Below are 24,706 nucleotides of genomic sequence, written 5' to 3' on the forward strand. Positions count from 1 at the left end.
GAACATTTGAAGTCCTCCTGTTTTGTGTCTGTTGTATACAGATATACCAGAATACCAGAAAAGTAACCACTAACTTTTCCCTGATAGCATACCTTTTCAAGTTCTACTAGGAAACTGTCCAGAGACTCATCTGATAACTTTCCAACTTCAAACATAGTCACAGCGTGGCTCTTTAGGTTCTGTAAAAGAAGCAACAACGCATTAACCACACAAAGCACAGGTAACAAACCTTTAACAAAAATGTCAATTATTTGCAATCTTGCCACCTAAAATTTAGTCCAAAATTTACCTAATAAAGCAGTATTAATTACCTGAGATACATTTCATAGGTACAATTAATACAGCAGCAAAGTTCACATCTTAACCAACGATGACACTCCACAAATAACAATGAATCCACATAATGGTTACTTTGGTTCAGATTCCCACAACTTAGAAATTGAATGCAGATTACAACGCCTTTAAAAAGTCTTGTATTTATACACGTTCATTTCTGAACATCCTAAATTGCCTTACAGCAAATTTTGTGAACTTGTAAAGCATTCTTCCAAAGTACAAAATAAATTAAACAATGTAAACAATACAAGATTACATAAGCAGCAATGTGGTAATGATCTTGTCATGTGTTTTAGAAACACAGGTTGAAGTCTAAATATCGGCCAAGAGACAGGGTTAATTTTCTGTTTCTATTGCCACGGGTCCATTTACTTTCCCCTCAGAACTGGAGTTTAATGTGGAAGCGGCACCTGCAACATTACAGCACTCGCTCAGTACTGTACTGGAGTCTTGACCTTTGTGCTTCCATTATTGAATTTGACCTCGGATCGCTTCGAACAGGCAAAAAATTCTCTAAGCTGAGCTTTCTCATACACCATTGCAAACAATGTCAAATATGGTTCCAGACCAATATTCACATAAATCAACATCAACGTTACTATCTCCATCCATCTCTTCCCCACTTGCCAATCAACCCCTCCTCACCTGGATCCATCTATCACATGTTAATTCTGCCCCCCCCCCCTTCACCTTTCTACCAGCTATCTCCTCACTACTCATTCAGTCTGAAGAATCGCAACCCAAAGCGTCCACTCTACTTTCCTCCACAGATGCTGCCTGACCTGCGGAGTTCTTCCAGGAACCAGTTTTTTTACTCAAGAGTCCAGCATTTTCTGTCTTGTGTATCTTTACTAAAGCAGATAATTTGGTTGTACTCATACTGCTATTTTTGGAAGAGCATTTCATGCAAATTGATTACCATGTTTTCGGTAATGCGAGAAAATTGGCTATTGAGAATTTTTTTATTTTTTTTTAATTTACTGAGAAAGGTGGCATTAGTAGCATTTCAAAGGACTTTACCGGTGAAAGATTTCCCATCATTAAAAACGCTGTGAGGGTTGAGTCAAACAGGAATGCAATTCTTTTTGTGTGTCCACTGGGCAAGTTTAAACTATTCACACTGGCAGAGTCAGCTGCAAATGAAAAACATAATGATCACTTAAACATAAACACAACCAAATAGGAAAAATACCGAAATGACATGATTTGGAAAAACCACATCTTATGACACTTCACTGTACATGTATTAAACGTCAGAAAAAATTCAAGGATATTTTTACCAGATATGCAAGACGAAGTGCTTGAAAGTTTGATCAAGCCGAAGGATTAACTATGGCTGTAAAGTACAGGTAACAAGAATAAATCACTATATATCATCGAGTGAAATGAACAAGCATGAGTCCCTCACTAACCCACATCATCCTGACTAGTTGCATCTGTCTCTGTTGTTGTTGTATCATGCACAGGACTCCGATTTTCCATCCCATCCCATGACAGCAGCATCTTCTGTGGATCCATTGCACATCTATATGACATAACCAAGCATTGATAGCATTAGCACAGGTTTGGATGGAGTACCTTTGACTATAAAACTGTACATTTGGACTATGCTTTGCACTCCTGTTCACAGAATGTTTTCTCCCCCCAATGGTGAAGAGAATTGTAGCACCGGTTTCAGGAGCAACTGTTTCATTTTAAATGTATCCTTTTTTCAAATAACAATAACTGGAACTGTTTTGATAAAAAAATGTCTGAACTATGAAGTGCAGAACATATGAGCCTATTTATATTATTTATATTTATTATTTATCCCAGAGGGAAATTGGTCTACCTCCAGTCAAAAGATACAAAAGACACAAGGCATTGAAAGTGTCCTGCGCATTATAATAATGATATAATATTGAAATTTAAGTGACCAGTACAGCACATATATAATGAACCTTGTAGCTACAACACCAACAAAATATAAAAATGTGTAGAATTTAACATATTCTACAAAGAAGTTTGCATCCAGTTAAAAGCAAACTGGATTCAAGAATAGGGAAAGGGAAGAGAAAAATCCAACCAGTACTAACAGAACTGATTAAATTTAAATGGTGTGGTATCTCACATATGCTTATGTAGAAATGTTGCTTAGCAGGATCTTGATCTGAGAGGATTATGGAACTATGATAATCAAAATTTAATTTTACAATATTCACGTTTAGGGTATACATTTATAAAGATGCAAAATTAGACCAAAGTAGATATCTATATACCTTCCTGATTTTTCTTCATCAAATTCACTTTGATGCAAATCAAAAAAATGGTCAGAATAAACTCAGAACAATAAAAGCAGTAATTTTGATGTAAAAAGAATACAGGTCGAGCAGAATACAGAGTGAGAGAAAGCAAAGTACCCAAGAATCAAGAGAAACGTGGCTTTTCCGTATCTCAATGATATGTATGTATATCTAGATGACAGTTTTAAAAAGCCAATTAATTTTGATCTCTGTTTCATTCGATATGTAAGTGGACACGCATTGTCCACTGCGTGATGTTGCAATTAGAACAACCATGCAAATAGCACCATGTGTGTACAGCTTGTTAATAAATAGAATTTCAACCATCAGGTTAAAAATAGGAAGGCTTTGTTGCAATTAGCGAGGTCTCACCTGGAATAATGCATGCCGTTTTGATCCTCATACATAACATAAGGAACATTAACATTAGGGACAGTACAAAGTAGATTCCCCAGGCCCATTCCTTGCATGAAAGGGTTGACATACAAAGAAAGATTAAATAGATTGGACCTGTATTGCCTGGAGTTTAGAAGAACAAGGGATGAACTTATTCAAACATATAAAATGGCTGTGGAGGCCATCAGTGGACATTAAGGCAGAGATAGATTCTTGATTAGTACAGGTGTCAGTGGTTATGGGGAGAAGCCAGGAGAATGGGGCTAGGAGGGAGAGATAGACCAGCCATGATTGAATGGCGGAGTAGACTTGATGGGCCGAATGGCCTAATTCTACTCCTATTCCTTATGACCAAATGATCTTTAAATCCTAAAGGGGCTTGACAGGGTAGACATTGGAATGGTTTTGCGAGAAGGACAGCCTTGAACAAGTGGACTTAAGTACAAAGTAAGGACCCAGTCATGTGAAACCCAGTTGTGTAGCCTGATTGCCTACTCTTGCTTAAATTTTGTTTTGGTCCTGGTTGCCATTTACAAAATATGTCTGAAAACAATGAAAACACCATATAATTAAGATTAAATAAATTTACGATACCACTTTATTTATCCCAGAGGGAAATTGGTCTGCCACCAGTCAAAAAATACAAAAGACACAAGGCATTGAAAGCGTCCTGTGCAGTATAATAATAATGAAATAATAATAATTCAATTTAAGGGACCAGTTGAAATTAAATTATCGTGCAAAAGTCCAGGAAGAGGGAAATGCAAAGATGGGGGTAGGGGGGGGGGGGGGTGAGAGTCAGTGTACCCGACAACAGAAGTTGGAGGAGTTGTATAGTTTGATAGCCACAGGGAAGAAGGATATCCCGTGGCGTTCTGTGCTGCACTTTGGTGGGACTAGTCTGTTGCTGAAGGTGCTCCTCAGGTTGTGTCATGGAGGGGGTGAGACGTATTGTCCAATAATAATAATCTAATTATTTCATGAACTTAGATATTGAATTAAATAATCTAATAATATATTATTATTGAAATAAAATCTTATTATTGAACCAGATAAATTATATTCTTAATTATCAAGAATTATATGACCATCACTTTTTTATATTAGCAGAATAATAATATCCTGACCTTTTTACAGGATACAGAAAGGGCACAAACATTGCATCCCAAGATTTTAGTTTCTCTTTATATGGTGTCTCATGAATAAAATAAATGTTGTACAATTTACAAGGATAATCCAGATAATAGTTAAAATCCCTATGTTCGGGAGTAAACCTCCCAGGCGCATTTTTTGTCAGCACGCTGTCAAATTTAAGAGGGAGAGAAGCACCCACTAATTTTTCGGAAGTTTGAAATGATATGCATCAATACTGAAGCAAGTTCGGCAGTGGTTAGAGACCATTCTGCAAGCTAGAAGGCAGATGTTTTCGACTGGGTAAACATGCCTGGGATGAAACCTTTACGTGATCTGAAGTGACCTTTCGGTTTCGTAACTGAAGACATTGTCATCAAATTTGAAAACCTCAATGTGGTGCCCCACTAAGAAAAAAAAGACCAATAATATTGTTGGTATTTTTATTTTTAATGCATTGGTAAGTGTGGAAAAAGTAAGGAGGAAATTGTTATGAGGAAGTCGCATTCATGATCTTCAATTAAAGTAATTTTATAAGAGAAATAGAATGTTGCATTAAACTGGTATTCATTGCGAGGACAATTAACTTTGCCTGGGACAAGTATATATGTGCACATGAAGAGATAAATATTGCTACTTAAAATGAAGCCCATAATAGGAACTTACAATAGCATGCCAAAATGTACATCAGGGACACACTAAATAAAATAGGATCAAGACACTTGGCCCTCAAGTCTATCCCACCATTCAATATGATCATAGCCTTTAATTCCCAGATCTTTCAAAAGTTTACTTCCTCTTTATATACTTCCAGTAATGTGGCCTCCACAATGCATCAACGTATAAAATTTCAGAGAGATACCATCCTCTGTGAGGAATTCCTACCCATTTCAGTTTTAAATTAATGTCCCATACAATTATGCCCCCTTGACTGAGAATCACCCACTTATGGAAACATTACAACATACCTTTGTCATGACCCCTTGTGATTATATTGCAATATATAAATTCCTATGTCATACTTCTAAACTCCAAGGAGTAAAGGTCTGCATTTTGTTTATGTGATTAATGATAGGACAATAATCCAGGAATTAACCTAGTAAATCAATTCTCGACTGGCTCCAATAATTGTGTACTATTTCTCAAAAAAGAAGAAGCATGTTTCTAAATTTGTATCCCGTGTATAAACTTGCCTCAGTACATCTATTTGTCACAAATTAGCTACTAGCTGCATAATGCAGAGTCATGCAGCTGGTAGAGCTGCTGCACACAGTGCCAGAGACTTGGGTTTGATCCTGACCTCAGGTACTGTCCCTTTAGAGTTTGAACATTCTCCCTATGACTACATGCGTTTCCTCCAGGTGCACTGGTTTCCTCAAATATCCCAAAGACATACTGGTTTGTAGGTTAATTGGCCTCTGTAAATTGTCCCTCATGTGTAGTGAGTGGATGCAAAAGTGGGATAACATATAACTAGTGCAAATGGATAATGGTCAGCATGGATTTGGTAGGTTGAAGGGCCTGTTCCATACTGTATATTTCAATTCATTTCAATTATACTTCCAACTCAAATTCACACTCTTGTTACCTTGCCAGTTAAAGAATATTGAAGCATAAATAGGTTACAGTCAGAATATTTTTCCCAGAATGGAAATGTGAAATATTAAAGAGCAAAGCTTTAAGATGAGAGGGGCAAAGTTTAAAGGAGCTGAGATAGCAAATTGGCTCCATGGATGGAAGCAGAGGGTAATGGTGGAAGGTTCCTTCTCAGACTGGAAGCGTGTGACTAGAGGTGTGCCTCAGGGTTCGGTGCTGGGCCTGCTACTGTTTGTCATCAACATCAATGATTAGGATGAGAACATACAGGGCAGGATAAGCAAGTTTGCAGATGATACTAAAGTTAGTGGTTTTGCAGATAGTGAAGATGGTTGTAAAAGATTGCAGCAGGATCTGGATCAATTGGCTAGGTGGGCGGAGGAATGGTTGATGGAATTTAATACAGAGAAGTGTGAGATGTTACATTTTGGGACGCCAAACAAGGACAGGACCTACACAGTAAATGGTAGGCCTCTGGGTAGTGTTGTAGAGCAGAGGGATCCAGGAGTACAGGTGCATGGTTCCTTGAAGGTCAAGTCGCAGGTAGATAAGTTGGTCAAAAAGGCTTTTGGCACTTTGGCCTTCTTCAGTCAAAGTATTGAGTATAGAAGTTGGGAGGTCATGTGCAGTTGTATAAGACGTTGGTGAGACCGCATTTAGAATATTGTGTTCAGTTCTGGGCGCCATGTTATATTGTCAAGCTTGAAAGGGTTCAAAAAAGATTTACGAGGATGTTGCCAGGATTAGTGGGTGTGAGCTATAGGGAGAGGTTGATTAGGCTGGGTCTCTATTCCATGAAGTGCAGGAGGATAAGGGGTGATCTTATAGATGTGTACAAGATCATGAGAGGAATAGGTCGGGTAGATGAACCGAGTCTTTTGCCCAGAATAGGGGAATCGAGGACCAGAGGATATAGGTTCAAGGTGAAGGGGAAAAGATTTAATAGGAATCTGAGGGGTAACTTTTTCACTCAAAGGGTGGTGGGTCAATGGAGCAAGCTGCCAGAGGAGGTTGTTGAGGCTGGGACAATCCCATTGTTTAAGAAACAGTTAGACAGGTTTGGAGGGATATGGACCATGCACAGGCAAGTGGGACAAGTGTAGCTGGGACATTGTTGGATAAGTTGGGCCGAAGGGCCTGTTTCCATATTGTAAGACTCAATGACTATGAGATGTGAGGGGCGTTCTTTCTTTTTTTACACAGAGAGCAGTGAGTTCCTGGAATGTACTGCCATCACTGGTGGAGCACAGGCATCAGTGGCATTTAAGAGACTTTCGATAGACATATGCATATGAAGGGAATGGAAGTATATGGATGGTACACAAAAAAGCTGGAGAAACTCAGCGGGTGCAGCAGCATCTATGGAGCAAAGGAAATAGGCAACGTTTCGGGCCGAAAACCCTTCTTCAGACTGATCGGGGGTGGGGGGGGCGGGGACAAGAAAGGAAAAAGGAGGAGGAGCCCGAAGGCTGGGGGATGGGAGGAGACAGCAGGGGGACTGAGGAAGGGGAGGAGATAGCAAGGACTAACAAAATTGGGAGAATTCGATGTTCATGCCCCCAGGATGCAGACTCCCCAAGCGGAATATGAGGTGCTGTTCCTCCAATTTCCGGTGCTGCTCGCTGTGGCCATGGAGGAGACCCAGGACAGAGAGGTCGGAGACAGAGTGGGAGGGGGAGTTGAAGTGTTGAGCCACCGGGAGGTCAGCTTGGTTATTGCGGACCGAGCGGAGGTGTTCGGCGAAACGATCGGCCAACCTCCGCTTGGTCTCACCGATATAGATCTGCTGACATCTAGAGCAGCGGATGCAATAGATGAGGTTGGAGGAGATGCAGGTAAACCTCTGTCGCACCTGGAACGACTGCTTGGGTCCTTGAACAGAGTCGAGGGGGGAGGTAAAGGGACAAGTGTTGCATCTCTTGCGGTTGCAAGGGAAAGTGCCCGGGGAGGGGGTAGTACGAGATGGAAGGGAAGAATTGACAAGGGAGTTATGGAGGGAGCGGAAGTATATGGGTTATGTGCAGGCAGATAAAGAGTTGATCTTGGCATCATGATCGGCTACACATTGTGGCTGAAGGGCCTGTTCCTGCTCTGTACTGGGGGAGGGAAGATGGAAACTGTTTTTTTCGCCTTCCATCACAGAGGAATGCGGAGGTCTCTGTGATGGATGTTTATGTTAAAATGCTTTTTGTGTGTTCCATTGCTTTTTATTTGTATGACTGACTTGACAAATGAAATTCCTCGTATGTTGCAAAACATACTTGGCTAATAAAATATTATTGTGATTGTGATTGATTATTGGCGATTGTCGGCCATAACCTTGTAAGGGATTATTGAGTAACCGCGTATCATTGCACAAGTAGTAGAAACAAAACAACTGCAGGTGCTGGTTAATAGACAAAAGGGATACAAAGTGCTGGAATAACTCAGGGGGTCAAGCAGCATCCCGAGAGAACTTGGATATGTTACTTTTCAGGTTGAGATCCTTCTTCAGATCGGTCTGGGACTGGGCTTGAAATCCAGGTGTTGACGGCCCGCTGGCGACAGAAGCAGAAGCGGGGATCAGTGAAATCATTGGTCAAGGCCCGCAGGCAGCCAGGGTGCAGTGGCGGCAGTAGGCACAGAGGATGGAGGCGGCCGAGGAAGGTGTGTGGGCTGGCGGTGGTGGCAGTAGGTCTGGCCTGGAAGCAGCCTGGTGTGGGCCTGGCATCAGCAGCCTGGCCTGGCAGTGAAGGTTAGTAGAATTGGTCTGACCTGAATCATCACCCCAGCGGCAACTTCAGTGGTCACAGGCTCAGAGTGGAGGTTGAAAGTTGGCGCCGTGTCTCCCAGTGCCACTGTGGACCTCGGCCTCGTGCCGGTCAGGTGCACAACGTAACCAGCAGTGGGTCTCAACCTGAAACGTCACCCATCCAAGCTCTTCAGAGATGCTGCCTGACCCGCTGAGTTACTCCAGCACTTTGTGTCCTTCATCAATGCACAATTGTTAATCGAAGTAATTGTTCGTCAATTTCAATGGCCTCCGCAGACTGTGTTTTACACAGCCTGTATTTTAAAGAGACAGTGATGTCTGATTACTGTGGGGACACTGTGTCAGCTGCAACCAAAATCCGTTATAAAGAGGTCTGTAATAACAAGGGTTTACTATGTACATAAATCTACAGTAGTGAGCATGTGGATCAGTGGGAAATCTTTCCCTTACTTTAATCTGTTGATTGATGGAACGTTCCTCCATGTTGGGTGAAGCTGATCGGCATTTATAACTTGTCCTTTTCGATGTGCAAAGCCCAACCGACAGTATACTGACACTGCATTCTGAAGGACACAACAAACATTTCCATCAACATCCAAAATAAGGGTCTATTAGATATTTCTCCTTTCAATATCAGTATCATTTCTCTACTTACAGCAACAACCAATGGCTTTTGGGATCATGCACTAAAGGAAATATATATATCTGAAAGTTCTGAGGTCAACAAGTAATGCTGTCGCAGGGTCCGGCAACCCTCCCCCAACGTTGGCTCAGGAGTTTATAATGGGAAATGTTAATAGATATTTTATTGATAAATTACCCACAGATTTTCTGTACCATTGATTATGCATTTAACAGACACAATACAGGCGGTCCCTGGGTAATGACCCAATTCAACTTTTACAGATGCCTAAAAGTCAATTTTGTCCGCCAGTCAGAACAAAACAAAATCGCTCGATGTGGCAACCATATCTTCAGCACTATAGTAATGAATGACATCAAAACCACAAAAGGCCGAGAATTACAAAAAACGGAGAGAGAAGAAGCTAGTTCTGCCATTCGCAGGAATGAACATTTGTGTTTACATTGGACTTCGAATTTAATATTATGGGAGCGTGTTTGTATTTGTTGTGTCCATAAGCCTGGGATGGCCTGTTTAGCCAAACCATAGTAGTCGAGTCGCAACAGAAATGAATGAATAAGTTTATTGGCCAAGTATTCACATACAAGAAATTTGCCTTGGTGCTCCACCCACAAGTGACAACATGACATAGTGACAGTTGAGAATGAGACATAAAACATTAAACATTAATAATAAAACATTATTGATTAAACATGTGAATTAAATAAAATACCAGAGCAAAAGGAGGCTACAGGTTTTTGGTTATTGAGTCGAGCTACTACTCGTGTAAAAAAGTTGTTTTTATGTCTGGCTGTGGCAGCTTTGACAGTCCGGAGTCGCCTTCCAGAGAGAAGTGATTCAAAGAGTTTGTGGCCAGGGTGAGAGGGTTCAGAGATGATCTTACCCTCTCGCTTCCTGGCCCTTGCAGTGTACAGTTCATCAATGGAGGGAAGGTTGCAGCCAATAACCTTCTCAGCTGATCGGACGATTCGCTGCAGCCTCCAGGTGTCGTGCTTGGTGGCTGAGCCAAATCAGACCATGATGGAGAAGGTGAGGGCAGACTCTACGATGGCCGTATAGAATTGGACCATCATTGCCTGTGGCAGATTGTGCTTCCTCAGCTGCCGCAGGAAGTACATCCTCTGTTGTGCCTTTTTGACTGTGGAGTCGATGGTCGCACCCCACTTAAGGTCCTTGGAGATGATGGTTCCCAGGAACTTAAAAGACTCCACAGACTCCGGTGGAACTTAAAAGACTCCACAGAGCATAAAGAGGATGCTTGTGCATGCACATGATCATGGCAAAGATCCATTACATTATCAATGCTTTAACTGTGTAAATGGGAGGATGGGTCTAATGCTCGGTAACTGCAAGACAAAATTCCTTTACCAATCTGCTCCCTCTCACCAAAGTGCCCTTTGACAAAGATGCATAAGACACTACCAAACATGGACCATTTCCTGTATCTTGGGTGCTACTTCTCTACCAAGGCAGACACGGACAATGAAATTAACCACTACTTTCAATTTGCCAGCACATTATTCAGTTGATTGAGGAAGAGGGTATTGAAAATCAAGCCTCAGCCTTGTTACAAAACTCATAGCCTGCCAGACAGCATAAAACCTGCCCTCCTGGATGCTCCAGGATCTTTTAGACATTTCAAAACACTGGAAAAACACTATCAGCACTGTCTCTGTAAAGTACTCCAAATTCATTTTGAATAGGTGCACTGACATTAGTATCCTCTCCCAGTCCAACATCTCCCAGTACTGAGACAATAGTTATTCAGCTGACTACATTCGGCAAGGCACGTTATTCACACGTCCAACACCACACTCCCAAAACACACTATTCAGAGCTGTCACAGAAAGAGACAACCAAATAAACAGAGCAAACAATTCAAAGAGATGCTGCTAGCCTCCTAGTAAAATGCAACATCTCCACCGACTCGTGAGAATGTCCTGCCCATGACCACCCAGTGGAGATAAAATATTCAGGATGGTAACGAGATTACTGAGGTTGTGCCTTGGAGTCACACGGAAGTCTTGCATAAGCAATGGAAGGAGTTAACCACATCACATACTACCAATCCACCTGCCCTATCTACAACTACCTGCCTAGTCTTTGAAAAATAGTTTGCAGTTCCCACATTGGCAATTCCAGAATAGAATGAAAAGGACGGAAAAACAAAGAAAAAGTAAGAAAAGTATGGAGAAAAAGGAAAATAATGATAAAAGGAAGGGAGAAAGAGGAAAAAAATGGAAGGAAATAGACTAAATTGGCTAGTTTATTGTTTGTGGTGGACATCAAAAACGGACTGAATTAGTAAAATTCCTTTCTTTTTAAAGTACATTTAAAAATCTTTACTGGTATTTTAAAAATTCTATTTCTCTGTCCATTCTAGTGGAGATGTGCAGAACTACAAAAGGTAGCATAGATGCACACTAATATTCACAGTATTTTCTAACCAGTTTGTATATTTAAACAGACTCTGAACAACCAAAAATACCACTATCATAAATTAGAATAACTGTAAAAGGTTAAACAGTAATCACAACCTCAGTGTATTATTTAGCAAAGCAACATACCTTCACAAGGGATAGATCTATCTCCAACACATTTGCCAACTGGAAAACATTAAAAATCATTACATTATTCAAAGATAGAGATTGTAAAATAGACAAATTAATTAGTCTCCTGAATCTCTGCAAAGATGACTTGCATATTAACAATTCTCTATCAAATCTTGCCATTTTCTTCTATTCTCGAGTCCTCTCCTGATTTGATTTGATTTGATTTGATTCAATTTATTGTCATTGCACTTTTCAGTGCAATGAAATGGTTTAGCCTGCAGTCATAACATAGAATAAATAACAAACACTCAACACAGTTTAAGTCCCAAAGTCATTGTTTCTTCCATCCTTGCTCTCCCTCTGCGCTGAGGCAATCCAAGCCTCCGATGTTGTGACCCCGCCGGGTGATGATAGGTAAGTCCCGCGGCTCAATCCATGCTCCGCAAACGGGCCGGTTCAAAACTGTCATCTCTATCACAAATGAGATTTTGCCATTTTCCCATTCCCCTCATTATTCATGTCATAGAAACAGAGAAAAATAGGTGCAGGAGTAGGCCATTCAGCCCTTCAAGTCAGCACCACCATTCAATATGATCATGGCTGATCTCCCGTTCCTGCTTTTTCCCCATATCCCTTGATTCCTTGAGCCCTAAGATCTAAATCTAACTCTCTCTTGAAAACATCCAGTGAATTGGCCTCCACTGCCTTCTGTGGCAGAGAATTCCAGATTTCTAACTCTCTGGGTGAAAATGTTTTTCCTCACCTCAGTCCTAAATGGCCTACCACTTATTCTTAAATTGTAACCCCCTGGTTCTGGACTCCCCTGACATTGGGAACATTTTTCTTGCATCTAGCCTGTCCAATCCTTTAAGAATTGTATATGTTTCTATAAGATACCCTCTCATCCTTCTAAATTCCAGTGAATACAAGCCCAGTCACCCCATTCGTTCATCATATGCCAGTCTCGCCATACCGGGAATTAACCAGGCAAACCTACGCTGCACTCCCTCAATAGCAATAATGTCCTTCCTCAAATTAGGAGACCAAAATTGCACACAATACTCCAGGTGCGGTCTCACCAGGGCCCTGTACAACTGCAGTAGGACCTCCTTGTTCTTAAACTCAAATCCTCTTGCAATAATTAGCTCTCTTCCCGGCCTGCTGTACCTGTATGTTTACTTTCAGTCACTGATGTACAAGCACCCCCAGGTCTCGTTGCACCTCCCCTTTTCCTAATCTGACACCATTCAGATAATAATATGTCTTCCTGTTCTTGCCACCAAAATGGATAACCTCACATTTATCCATATTATACTGCATCTGCCCACTCATCCAACCTATCCAAGTCATCCTGCAGCCTCATAGCATTCTCCTCACAGCTCACACTGCCACCCAGAAATGTTACATTTAATTCCCTCGTCTAAATCATTAATATATATTAAATAACGGGGGTCCCAGCACCAAGCCCTGCGGCATCCCACTAGTCACTGCCTGCCATTCTGAAATTGACCCATTAATTCATACTCCTTGCTTCGTGTCTGCCAACCAGTTCTCTACCCATGTCAATACCCTACCCCCAATACTATGTGCTCTCATTTTGCATATGAATCTCGTGTGGGATCTTGTTAAAGGCGTTTTGAAAGTCCACCACATCCACTAGCTCTCCCTTATCATTTTTTCTTGTTACATCCTCAAAAAAATTCCAGAAGATTAGTCAAGCATGATTTCCCTTTCATATGTCATACTTTGCCTCCCAATCTATTTTCCAAATACCCCCCCATCGTGAACACACCCAAAGTAATTGAAATTGGGTTCCCTAAATCTTTCTAATTAAATGTGTGATATTTCTTGCCTGCTTTGGGATAGAGGCAATATTTCCACAATTCCATCTTATTATAATTTCCTACAGTTGGGTGATACTTGGGTGATTCATGCTCTTTATATATCTATAGATAGTAAATGCCTACTATGTTCTGTGTGCTAAGCAAAGCAAGAATTTCAATGTCCTATCAGGGACACATGACAATAAACTCACTTGAACTAGACTTGAAGTTACCTCCAGAAAGCATATCCAAAACAGCACACAATATAAAAACTATGGCCTAGTCAATACAAAATTTACCATTAACAATTAACTTTTGGCATTTTGTGATTTTTTTTTATAGATATGAATAATCTAATTTAAGCAATTGTTTCACTTTTCTTTTCTAATGTCTTAACATTATTTCCTTTTCAGGTTCAAGACTTTAGTGAAAGTTTCTCAGAAAAGTATATGAAAAAAGTCAAGCTATATAAAAATTTAAAAAAAGAAACAAGCAAACAATCGCATTTACAATGCATCATTCATGGTCTCAAGACCTTCTTAAGTGCTTCCCACGTAATGAAACACTTTTTAATTGTTGGCACTTCTGTAATATAAGAAACCTTGTTGTCAATTTGCCCACAGCTAACTTATACAAACACTAATGAAAACACAAACATTGTTTTAAAGAAATGTTTGCTGATTGAATTATAAAACTGCCAGGTACAATGGAAGCCATTGCCTTGCTCTTAATCGTGTGCTGTGGGATTCATTACAGATACCCCAGAGAGAAGTTAGAGCTTCTCATCAACATCTCATAAGAAAGACCAGGCCTCTCACAATTCATTATTCCCTCAGTAACAAAATTCTTCTTTGCCACATAAAGTACTTATTTGCAATGGGAAAGAAAATGTATTGAATGACATAGCTTTTGTTTTAGCCCCCCTACCTCTGCAACATTGGTTTGTTCATCGATAGAAACAAAAATCTTGTAGAGAAGCGTTTCAAAGTAATCACCTTGCACCCTGTTCATCACAAAACCTTCCAATGGTGGAACTAAAAGTGAAAAGAAGAAATCAAAATGGATTTTCCAGTTCTCAAACCTTAATCATTGAAATGTTTAATTTGAAATCAATAATTACAAAGTTGCATGTTTCCCCAAAGGAGGGTTTCATAATCATTTTGCCTCATTGTTGCTCTCAACACAGCTTTACAATCCCTTCCCCCCAATATCACAGTGACAACTTTGAATTAAGTTTGCTAAATCTTGCTCATGGGTTGAAATGGAGGTGATAGGTGATGTCATTGCTCAATCTGCATTTGTTAGAGGAAGAGGCTGCACTAAATGGTGAAGCAGTACAGAAATTTGGAAGTGTTTGGGGTTCTGGACAGCAAGAGATATGGTGAATGCACAGGTGGTACTACTAAGGAGTGGACAAGGTGTAAGCTGATATCTAGGTTAAGGATCCGCTAACAACACAAGGATAGCAAGATGGTTCGTCCAAGAGTCCTGCAGCCAAGGAATAAAAGATCCTACTGCAACTTTTTGCACCTATTCTAGACTTTTTTTTTAAATCACCCCATTTACGTCCCATCAAAATTTGTTAAACACATAACCCCTGTAAGGTCATCAACCTGAAACATTATATCTCTGTACTTGCCTAACCCATCTCTACCATATTATCTTATTTTAATCTCACAACCATCTGTTTCCTGTGATGCTGCTGAGACGGACAGCACAGAAATTCCCAGTTCATCTTCAGGCAGTAAGTACAGGTATTTATGTTATAATGTGATAGTTCAGGTCCTTAAAAACCTTGTGTTATAGAAAACAGTGTTAGAAAAATAATTGTGTCAATAGAGGAAAGGGGCGAGAGAATTCCAGACTCGCAATAACAATGTTTTTTCTCCATATAATTGTCAAAAACTAAGGTCATTTTAACAGCATCCCTAATTCATCAATCGTGTTATATTTAATTTGTGACATGGAAACATGCTTTTTACCACAACTAACTGGACTGTGGAATCTTCCATATCCATATGACCTTTGTGATGGCATGTCAATAGAATTGTGCATTTTTCAGATACTAATGTGTCCCACCAGAACTTGAACAGTGCACAACTTTTTCCAAGGCTGACTGCTCTGAAGTGTGACTTTAAGTTACAATCTCTTGTACTAAAGTGAGATTTGAGTTATCACCTTCTGACACGAGGCAAATGTTAAGAATGTACCACTTAAAATCAGAATAAAGGTTCCTTTATGTAATTTAAGGTTCTTTATGCAATCCAAATATATTTTTCTCTATAACAGGTAAATTGCCCATTGCAAACGTTCCAACAGATGGAACATTAACACAATGATGCCATCTAAGATTAAGCCACAGGCTTCTGAAGAAGAATTTAAATTTAAAATAACAGGAAAAACATGGAATTTAGTGACATAACTACTGAGTTATAAAATGATGTAGTTCAGGAGGACACTATATGGTCAATGTGCTAACTCTTTGAAGGAGTTACCCCATACAATGCTCTCCATAATATTTGGGACAAAGACCCATCGTTTATTTATTTGCCTCTGTGCTCCACAATTTGAGATTTGTAATAGAAAAAAAATCACATGTGGTTAATGTGCACATAAAGGCCATTTTATACATTTTGGTTTCACCATGTAGAAATGACAGCAGTGTTTTAGTACCGCCCCCCAAATTCAGGGCAATAATATTTGGGACACAGTAATGTCATGTAAATGAAAGTAGTCATGTTTAGTATTTTGTTGCGTATCCTTTGCACGCAATAATGGATGGGATTTATATAGCGCCTTTCTAATACTCAAGGCGCTTTACATCGCATTATTCATTCACTCCTCAGTCACATTCGGTGATGGTAAGCTATTTCTGTAGCCACAGCTGCCCTGGGGCAGACTGACGGAAGCGCGGCTGCCAATCTGCGCCTACGGCCCCTCCGACCACCACCAATCACTCACACACATTCACACACAGGCATAGGTGGGTGAAGTGTCTTGCCCAAGGACACAACGACAGTATGCACTCCAAGCGGGATTCGAACCGGCTACCTTCCGGTCGCCAGCCGAACACTTAGCCCATTGTACCATCTGTCGTGCAATGAATGCTTGAAGTCTGTGATTCATGGACATCACCAGTTGCTGGATGTCTTCTCTGGTAATGCTCTGCCAGGCCTGTATTACAGTCATCTTTAGCTGTTTTGGACGCTAGTCCCCTTTAGTTTTCTCTTCAGCATATAAAAGGCATGCTCAATTGGGTTCAGATAGGTGATTGACTTGGCCACTCAAGATTTGACCATTTTTTAGCTTTGAAAAACTCCTTTGTTGCTTTAGCAGTAAGTAAATTTTATTTATATAGCACGTTTAAATCAACTCGCGTTGAAACCAAAGTGCTTTACATAGAAGAAATAATTAAGTACATCGATAGAAAAATTTAAAAAAGAAAAATGACACAACACATTATAGAATTCAACATGAATGTCCCCCCACAACAGAATCAAAATTTTCCACTGTGGGGAAAGGCACCAGAAAGTTCAGTCCTCTTCCTCTGTGATCACCCGAGGTCGGGGCCTATTTGTGGCCTCCGCAGCCAGTCCGATGTTTTCCGGCCCTCTTGCCGGGAAAATGGAACTCCGGCGTCGGGTGAACACTCCTCAGCGGCTTGGAAACGTCTGGAGCAGCCGCTCCCTCCCCGGAGACCGCAGCACCCAAAGTCCTCAGGCCGCGCTGGTTGGAGCTCCGACTCTGGCGATCTCGGAGCAGTATGTTTGGGATCATTGTCTTGCTGCAGAATGAACCGCTGGCCAATGAGGTTTGAGGCATTTGTTTGAACTTGAGCAGATAGGATGTGTCTATACACTTCAAGATGTTTTTCCAGAACTGTGGTTGCTCTTTTAAGTGCTTCTTGGCAAACTGTAACCTGGCCATCCAATTTTTGCAGCTAACCAGTGGTTTGCATCTTGCAGTGTAGCCTCTGTATTTCTGTTCATGAAGTCTTCAGCAGACAGTGGTCATTGACAAATCCACACCTGATTACTGAAGAGTGTTTCTGGTTGGCCGGACAGGTGTTTGGGGGTTTTACTTTATTATAGAGTGAATTCTTCTGTCATCAGCTGTGGAGGTCTTCCTTGGCCTGCCAGTCCCTTTGTGATTAGTAAGCTCACCAATGCTCTCTTTCTTCTTAATGATTTTGGTAAGCCAACGGTTTGCCTGATGTCTCTAACAGTTTTATTCTTGTTTCTCAGTCTCATAATGGCTTCTTTGACTTTCATTGGCACAACTTTGGTCCTCATGTTGATAAACAGCAATAAAAGTTTCCAAAGGTGATGGAAACTGGAGGAAAGACTAGGTGCTGTGAGCTCTCTTATTCCCGCATTAAGGAGACAATTAAACACACCTGAGCAAATACAAACACCTGTGAAGTCATGTGTCCCAAACAAATGGTGCCCTGAAATGGGGGGATTATGTAAAAAACAGCTGTAATTTCTACATAGTGAAACCAAAATGTATAAAAATGGCCTTAATAAAATCTGACAATGTGCACTTTAACCACATGTGATTTTTTCTATTACAAATCTCAAATTGTGGAGTACAGAGGCAAATAAATAAATTATGGGTCTATGTCCCAAACATTATGGAGGACACTGTAGATTTATCTCTTCTGCAAATATTGCTCACCAAACATCCAAACTCTCTTTTGTAGGTTAATATTCCATCTGCAGCAATCCTGTTCTCAATATTTAACAGATCAAAACAATTGTTTTGCCAATTACCTTAAATTTATGGTTACTGAGCCAAACCAGTTTCTTCTTATTTACTCCACATCAAAAGTAGAGATCCGAGAGCAAACTCTTTTTAAAAAATAGTTTAATCTTGACTGCGAACGATCCTACTTTAAAATCATTGTGATAATAATTTACGCAAGGGATAGATTTATTCATAAATTCACTCAGATCACGTGCTCCATTGTAAGCTTAACCTTTTAGTGTTACTGCAAGCTCACTGGAAGCACACTGCTCACCTGCAATACAGCTGTCATCAGATATTGGTACATCAAGGTAAATGAAGCCTTTGTTATACAAACCTGCAAATTTGAAAAGCAAACTGGTCAGTTAAGTGCAATCAGACATTGTTGATTTATCTTGCCCAGAAGCCACAAATGTACAGTTTTTTCAACTCGTGCTCAGTGCTTTTAATTTAATTCCCATCTTTTTAAAACTAAAAATAAGTAGCAAATGGTTTTAATACTGAGGAATAGGTCTGCACTCATCCTTTTAGGGGGTCATATTGGATAAAGCCAGGAAAGGCAACCTGACATAAAGATTGCCATCTATTCTTCCCAACAATCTGGCATTACCCAAAACTTACAAGAACTTTTCCCTGCTCTCAACAGATCCTGTTATCCTCCAACTTCAATGTGATTTAAGTGCAAATCAAATGATTCCATGAAAAAGCACATTAATCTGTTAATATTCACAACAAACAGCTGAAAGTATTTTCCACAAATTGATCATGAAAACTATTATCTATTGAATTATTATTAAATAATTGTATGTTCTCCCCATGAACTGTGTGGGTTTTCTCCGGTTTCCTCCCGCACTCCAAAGGCTAATTGGCCTTGTAATGGTGATGTAATTGTAAATTGTCCCTGTAAATTGTGTGATGGTGTTAGTATGCGTGGATTGATGGTCAGCGCGGACTCGACGGGCCCAAGGGCCTGTTTCCGTGCTGGATCTCTAAACTAAAAAGGCGGAAACATGTCTTCACTTGACAGGGATGCAAATCTTTGGAACTCTCTGCTGTTAGTGGCTGGGGAACTAGCCACAGTTGATTTATCTCGCCCAGAAAACACAAATGTGACAAGTGTATTCCAGAATAGGATTGATGCATGTTTGAAAGGAACTGAGAATGAAGCACAGGAATGAAGTAGAACTCAGTATGTTGAGCTGCCACGATCTTACATGAATCATATAGCTTTCTCCTGCTCCAGTTAAAAAAATGTTTTGATCTATCCTTTCTGCAAGGCCAACAAGCCAGCCTTGCACATACCTTTGCTGAAATCCATCTGCCACACTTTGGTTCAACAAGTAGTTGACCCAATTATTGAGGGCAAAGTTAAGAGTTTCAGGATTCAGCAAGAAAAGTTTTGTGAAGACATCCTAAAGAATATACTCACCAAGAACCACATTGTGTTCCAATATTCCAACCAACTGAGGTCCCGAATCAATAATTTTATCAATAGAACTCTTTTCAGGCCCAGAACAAAGCTAGAAAAATAAGGCAGCTATTTTGAAAATGATCTAAGATGAGAATCAGAAATTACCCAAACTTACGTTTTTCAAAGACCACAAAGTTACCAGTTAGTTGTGCTGATTTGCAGGTTGGCCATATTTCTGGGTCCCACAAGGACACACTATTGGATTTGAAAACAGAATCTATCTATAACCTGATTTTTCAAAGATTGAAACGTGTTCCAATTCATCCCTTCCAATCACACTTGGTTACATTTTAATGGTGCCCTTTGACCTTCTGCTCTTTGGACCCTTAAAGACTTGCCCACAAAGGTGTCAGCTTCATATGCTTAGCTCTTATTTCAAAATTCCATACTCAACCCAACTCCAAGCTATTTTTCCCCTTCTTAATTTAGTGCTTAACTTTGCTTTGCCCGGAATAATACACTGGCTGTCTCAGTTCCCGAGCTGTGCCTGGTCCTGGCCCTCTGTTCCCAGACCCTGTGGATTATTGAAAAATATTTAGTTACTTCACCAACCACATTGACGTTGATTGACATCTTGCTGCACCCTCACTTCTATTTTCACAGGTCCAATACTGACTTTGTAAACAACCCACTGAGAAAGGGACACTTATACTGACTGAAAGGGCTTAATAACTTTTCCATCGCTGAAAGATAACACTCCTCCAAACGCCGATATCTCCTCCAAACGCCAATGCTCTTAATAAATCTATTACCAGTTCCCAGATTATAGACCTCAACTTTTCTCACCCTCTAAATGAATGCCTCTCCAACCTCACAAACTGAATATTCAGAAGAGTCCCATGCAATCACTATTCCACACTATTCTGTGCACCAAATTAACTTATTTCAGTGTTGCATAGGATGTTGTATAGATCCTGCACTCAATCATTAATATGAATTTAATGATCTTTGGCAACAAATACAACAGCAACAAATGAAGCTTCTGCCATCAACCATTATTGTTTTTTATTTTACCTTGATATCATCCTCTGTGATAAAACCAGCCTGAACCACCCACCATGGCTCAATAGTAATCTCTACAGGCTTCACTGGCAGCAAGTCACGAGCAGTTTTCCTCCTGAAAAATTTCTGGAATATTGATGGTTCAACACAATTAATGAACTTCCATTACATATTGATTAAATATTATTTACTCTACAATTAGCAAATGCCATTATATTCCTCGAACAAAGTTAATTAAAAAAAAACCATATTAAACATTTAAAATTGAAATTACTGGCCTCCATATTATGCTGAAAAGCCAACAGATATACTTAGACTTGCTAGCTTTTACACATTTAACTAGCCAGAAGCTCAGGACTCCAAGCACAGACTGAAGTCCAGCATTTTGCTCCAGTTATCCACTTTGGACTGCTCGATTCCTCATGGAATCCAACAGTCTAATACAGACTTCCTCAGATCTTCCCAGGAAATCTGCCTGCTTCACCTTTCTAAAATCAATGGAAATAAATATCTGTCCACAGAACATTCAGCAGACCACATAATTTAAATGAAAACAGAAAATGCTCAAAATACTTGGGTCAGGCAGCGTCTACAGAGAAAAAGTGTTACTGATTACGGTCAATGATCTTTCATCATCAACCTGAAAAGGTAACCGTCTGTCTCACCACATATCTGACCCAATGAGTATTTCGAGCATTTTCTGTTTTTACTCCAAATCTCCAGCAGAAGCAGTTTTCACTTTGTGCCTTTTTTATTTGATTGAATGGGTTAAAGTGTGTGCAAGTATTTTCAGTGTTTTAACTTTAATCAGTTTAATTTATGATTTGTATTTATGTTAATAGCAGTCAGATATTTCCAAACATTTGTTAATGCCATTAACTGTCTAAGCTATGTTCGAGGCAGAGGCAAGAAAGGCCCTGTACTGCACCGCATCTTGGCAGTAGCTGAAAATCAGAGTCTCAATGCGAGATTTTGCCCAGCCACAGAGGATAAAATAGTATGGCTGCGGGTGGGGGAAACCGGTTTGAGGTCACTCATCTATTCAATGTATTTTCGTTGGAGCCCAATTATATACATTATTATTCTCCATCATTCTTTTTTTCATATATACCTACTCATTAAACCAGAGATATTTCAGAGCTGTATGAAAGAGGTCGTTCCCAGGTTATGAACACCTGATTTATGGACTCCTCTACCTACATAAGAACGAGCTCCGCCAATATCATGAAATTGAAAAGTCCAATGTCAATATGTTCGTTCCTACAAACAAAGAATTAATTTCCTCTGTATTTCTACATTATTTGTCAATATCCTTTCTTATCAGTCTTGTGTGTGTTTGTTGCTATTCATTACAAAACTGTGGAGATATGGGTAGCATGTTGAGAGATGTTTGTGTACAAAATTCACATGTGGACGTCTGTTAAAATGGAAGCTACTCGTTACCCGTGGATGGCTTATACTTTTTACATCTAGTATTGACATACTGCGCTTCATTTCACTGATAGTAATGCTTAAAGTGGATAAAGTTGTAAATCACCTTCTTCCAATATTTTTTCCACGTGCAGTCTCCAATATGGTGCTTTTACACTCCGATCTAATCAGGTATTACAATTAGCCCACAGGTTTAAGATAAATCTGTGCGTTCTGCGTTGTCCTAATAACATGACTATTCTTTGCTTTGTAAAAACTTGATCCAGGTTCAGATAAATGTCTAGTGTAGATTGGTTTATGCATGCAACCTTCATATATAGGTTAGCATCACTAATCCCGCCTTACTGTATCATTTATATTGACACCGACTTCCTATGCTACGCAGTTCGGTAGCAGACAGGAGGCAGTGACTACTAACATGCTGTTAAGTCTGTATGTGGATTAAAGATGATCTTAAGCTACGTGTTGTGTAGATGTCATATTTACATGGTGTCAAGTTTGAGTTAACCCACTTCTCCTGTTTATCGTTTTTTTATTTCCTTTTATCAAGTTTTTATTTTCACTTTTTGCGATGGCTTTTTCCTGCCGAAAACCTGCACAGCTTATCTTTGATTCGGATAGCGGTGAGCGCTGGGCTACTTTTGAAATGGATTACCGGCACTATATGAACGTCGCGCATCGAAATGAACCAGACGCTGTCAAAGCCTTCCTTCTACTTAACCTCGCTGGCCCAGATGCCATGAAAAGATCCAGGTCTTTTCGGTGAAGGAGGGGCTTGGCCCGTACGCGTTCGGCCGCATCAGTAGACCGCCTGATAGATATGGCGAATTTGTTTAACTTTAATGGCATGGGTGCTCACGATACTCACTCTTTAAGGGGGAAGGATGTAGATTGGTTTATGCATGCAACCAATCATATATAGGTTAGCATCACTAACCACGCCTTACTGTATCATTTATATTAACACCGACTTCCTATGCTACGCAGTTCGGTAGCAGACAGGAGGCAGTGACTACTAACATGCTGTTAAGTCTGTATGTGGATTAAAGATGATCTTAAGCTACGTGTTGTGTAGATGTCATATTTACATCTAGATTGGCATTGAAATCTCCAAGTTAAATTATGAGGTTCTCCAATTCAACATATGCAGATCCAAAAAGGATTTATTATGTTCCAACTGCATAAAACTGCTTAAACGTTGGCACAAATTGGCCATAACCAATGAGGGAGAGGCTGTGACAGCTTATACAATTGTTATTCATTCATTTGCAAGCTTATCCTTTTCCAGGGCACATTTGGGCCATACTACACAAGGATGGCAGGTTCCCAATTTAAGGGTGTTAATAAATCAGATTTACTACAATTCAGAAAATTATTGTTGACCATTTCTAACATTTTATTAGTTTTATTTAGTGACAATTCTTCAGCAGTCCAGACATCAGATTACTAATCCAGAAACATAACCACTTTAAAATTTGCATAACCATCTTTAAAATTTGCACTCATGTAAAAATAGACCCAAGCACATTATTGAGGACTCAAACGTGCATTCCACTCTGCATCTTGTTATTTTCTACTGTAAAGGGAAAGAAATACCACTTGTCCAACATAGAATCGCATCAGTAAAATGGAAAATCATACTGCTTCAAATTAATTACAATGGAACTCACTTTAGATGATCTACATTGATTCATAAGGTCAATATACTGGTTCCTTCCAATTCCCAGAAGCCTAAGACCTTTAAAACAAAAGCATGTTTATTAAGCCACCTTTTTCAAAACCCCAAGTTTTATTGTTAAAACAGCTGCAAAGACAGTAATTATTGTTTTAATTTTTAATTTAACTATATAGGATAACCAAAGAACTATACATTAGAGATTCTTAAAGGACAAAGAGACAGAGATCTTGAGAGGGAATTTTTGAGGTTTGATTGTAATAAGTGGATTCACAATGCAGAAACAGGCACTCAGACCCAACTTGTCCATGCCGTCCAAATTATAATTCTGGGCTAGTCCCATCTGCCTGCATTTGGCTCAGGTCTCTTTTAACCCTTACCATCCATACATCTACTCTGAAGATGGGTCTTGACCCAAAACACCACCCATTCCTTCTCTCCAGAGATGCTGCCTGGCCCGCTGAGTTACTCCAGCTTTTTGTGTCATACATCTATCCAAATTTCTTTTGAAAGTCGGATTTGCAACCATCCCAAGCTTCACATGGCAGCTCTTTGAAGATACTGACTACCCTCTGGATGAAAATGTTCACCGAGATCTCTCTTAAGTTGTTATTTTTTGAAAGTTGTTATTTTTTAAACCCTGACCTTCCCATCCATGCTGACCTGAACAATCTGCCCAACATGTGCCTGAAGTCCCCGGAAGACTTTGACTCCAAGACTGAGTGGCGCAGAGCCTGGAAAGATGCCAACACCATATATGGAAAGGTTATCACAGACCCCACAGTAAAACCACCAGGTTTTGACCTCCATCGCAAGCAATGGCTAACCCTGATCAGAATCCACATCCTCCATGCAAGAACAGCTCATCGC

The 24,706-nt window shown here is 40.0% G+C and overlaps 1 protein-coding gene across 2 annotated transcripts in view; it reads right to left on the minus strand.

Moving 5' to 3' along the window:
- The window catches only part of fam91a1 (family with sequence similarity 91 member A1), a 60,197-nt gene that overhangs the window by 20,540 nt on the left and 14,951 nt on the right, over window positions 1-24,706 (minus strand). For both annotated transcript variants that reach the window (XM_033019076.1, XM_033019077.1), the window contains exons 5-14: window positions 23,832-23,899; window positions 20,743-20,856; window positions 19,687-19,777; window positions 18,532-18,594; window positions 14,439-14,545; window positions 11,704-11,742; window positions 8,944-9,056; window positions 1,749-1,861; window positions 1,357-1,469; window positions 93-179 (exon numbers count right to left, since the gene is read on the minus strand). In XM_033019076.1, coding sequence (XP_032874967.1) covers window positions 93-179; window positions 1,357-1,469; window positions 1,749-1,861; window positions 8,944-9,056; window positions 11,704-11,742; window positions 14,439-14,545; window positions 18,532-18,594; window positions 19,687-19,777; window positions 20,743-20,856; window positions 23,832-23,899 — 908 coding nt within the window. The remainder of the gene's footprint in view (window positions 1-92; window positions 180-1,356; window positions 1,470-1,748; window positions 1,862-8,943; window positions 9,057-11,703; window positions 11,743-14,438; window positions 14,546-18,531; window positions 18,595-19,686; window positions 19,778-20,742; window positions 20,857-23,831; window positions 23,900-24,706) is intronic.

The sequence above is a fragment of the Amblyraja radiata genome, chromosome 4 (assembly GCF_010909765.2).
Source record: "Amblyraja radiata isolate CabotCenter1 chromosome 4, sAmbRad1.1.pri, whole genome shotgun sequence".
Classification (NCBI taxonomy): domain Eukaryota; kingdom Metazoa; phylum Chordata; class Chondrichthyes; order Rajiformes; family Rajidae; genus Amblyraja; species Amblyraja radiata.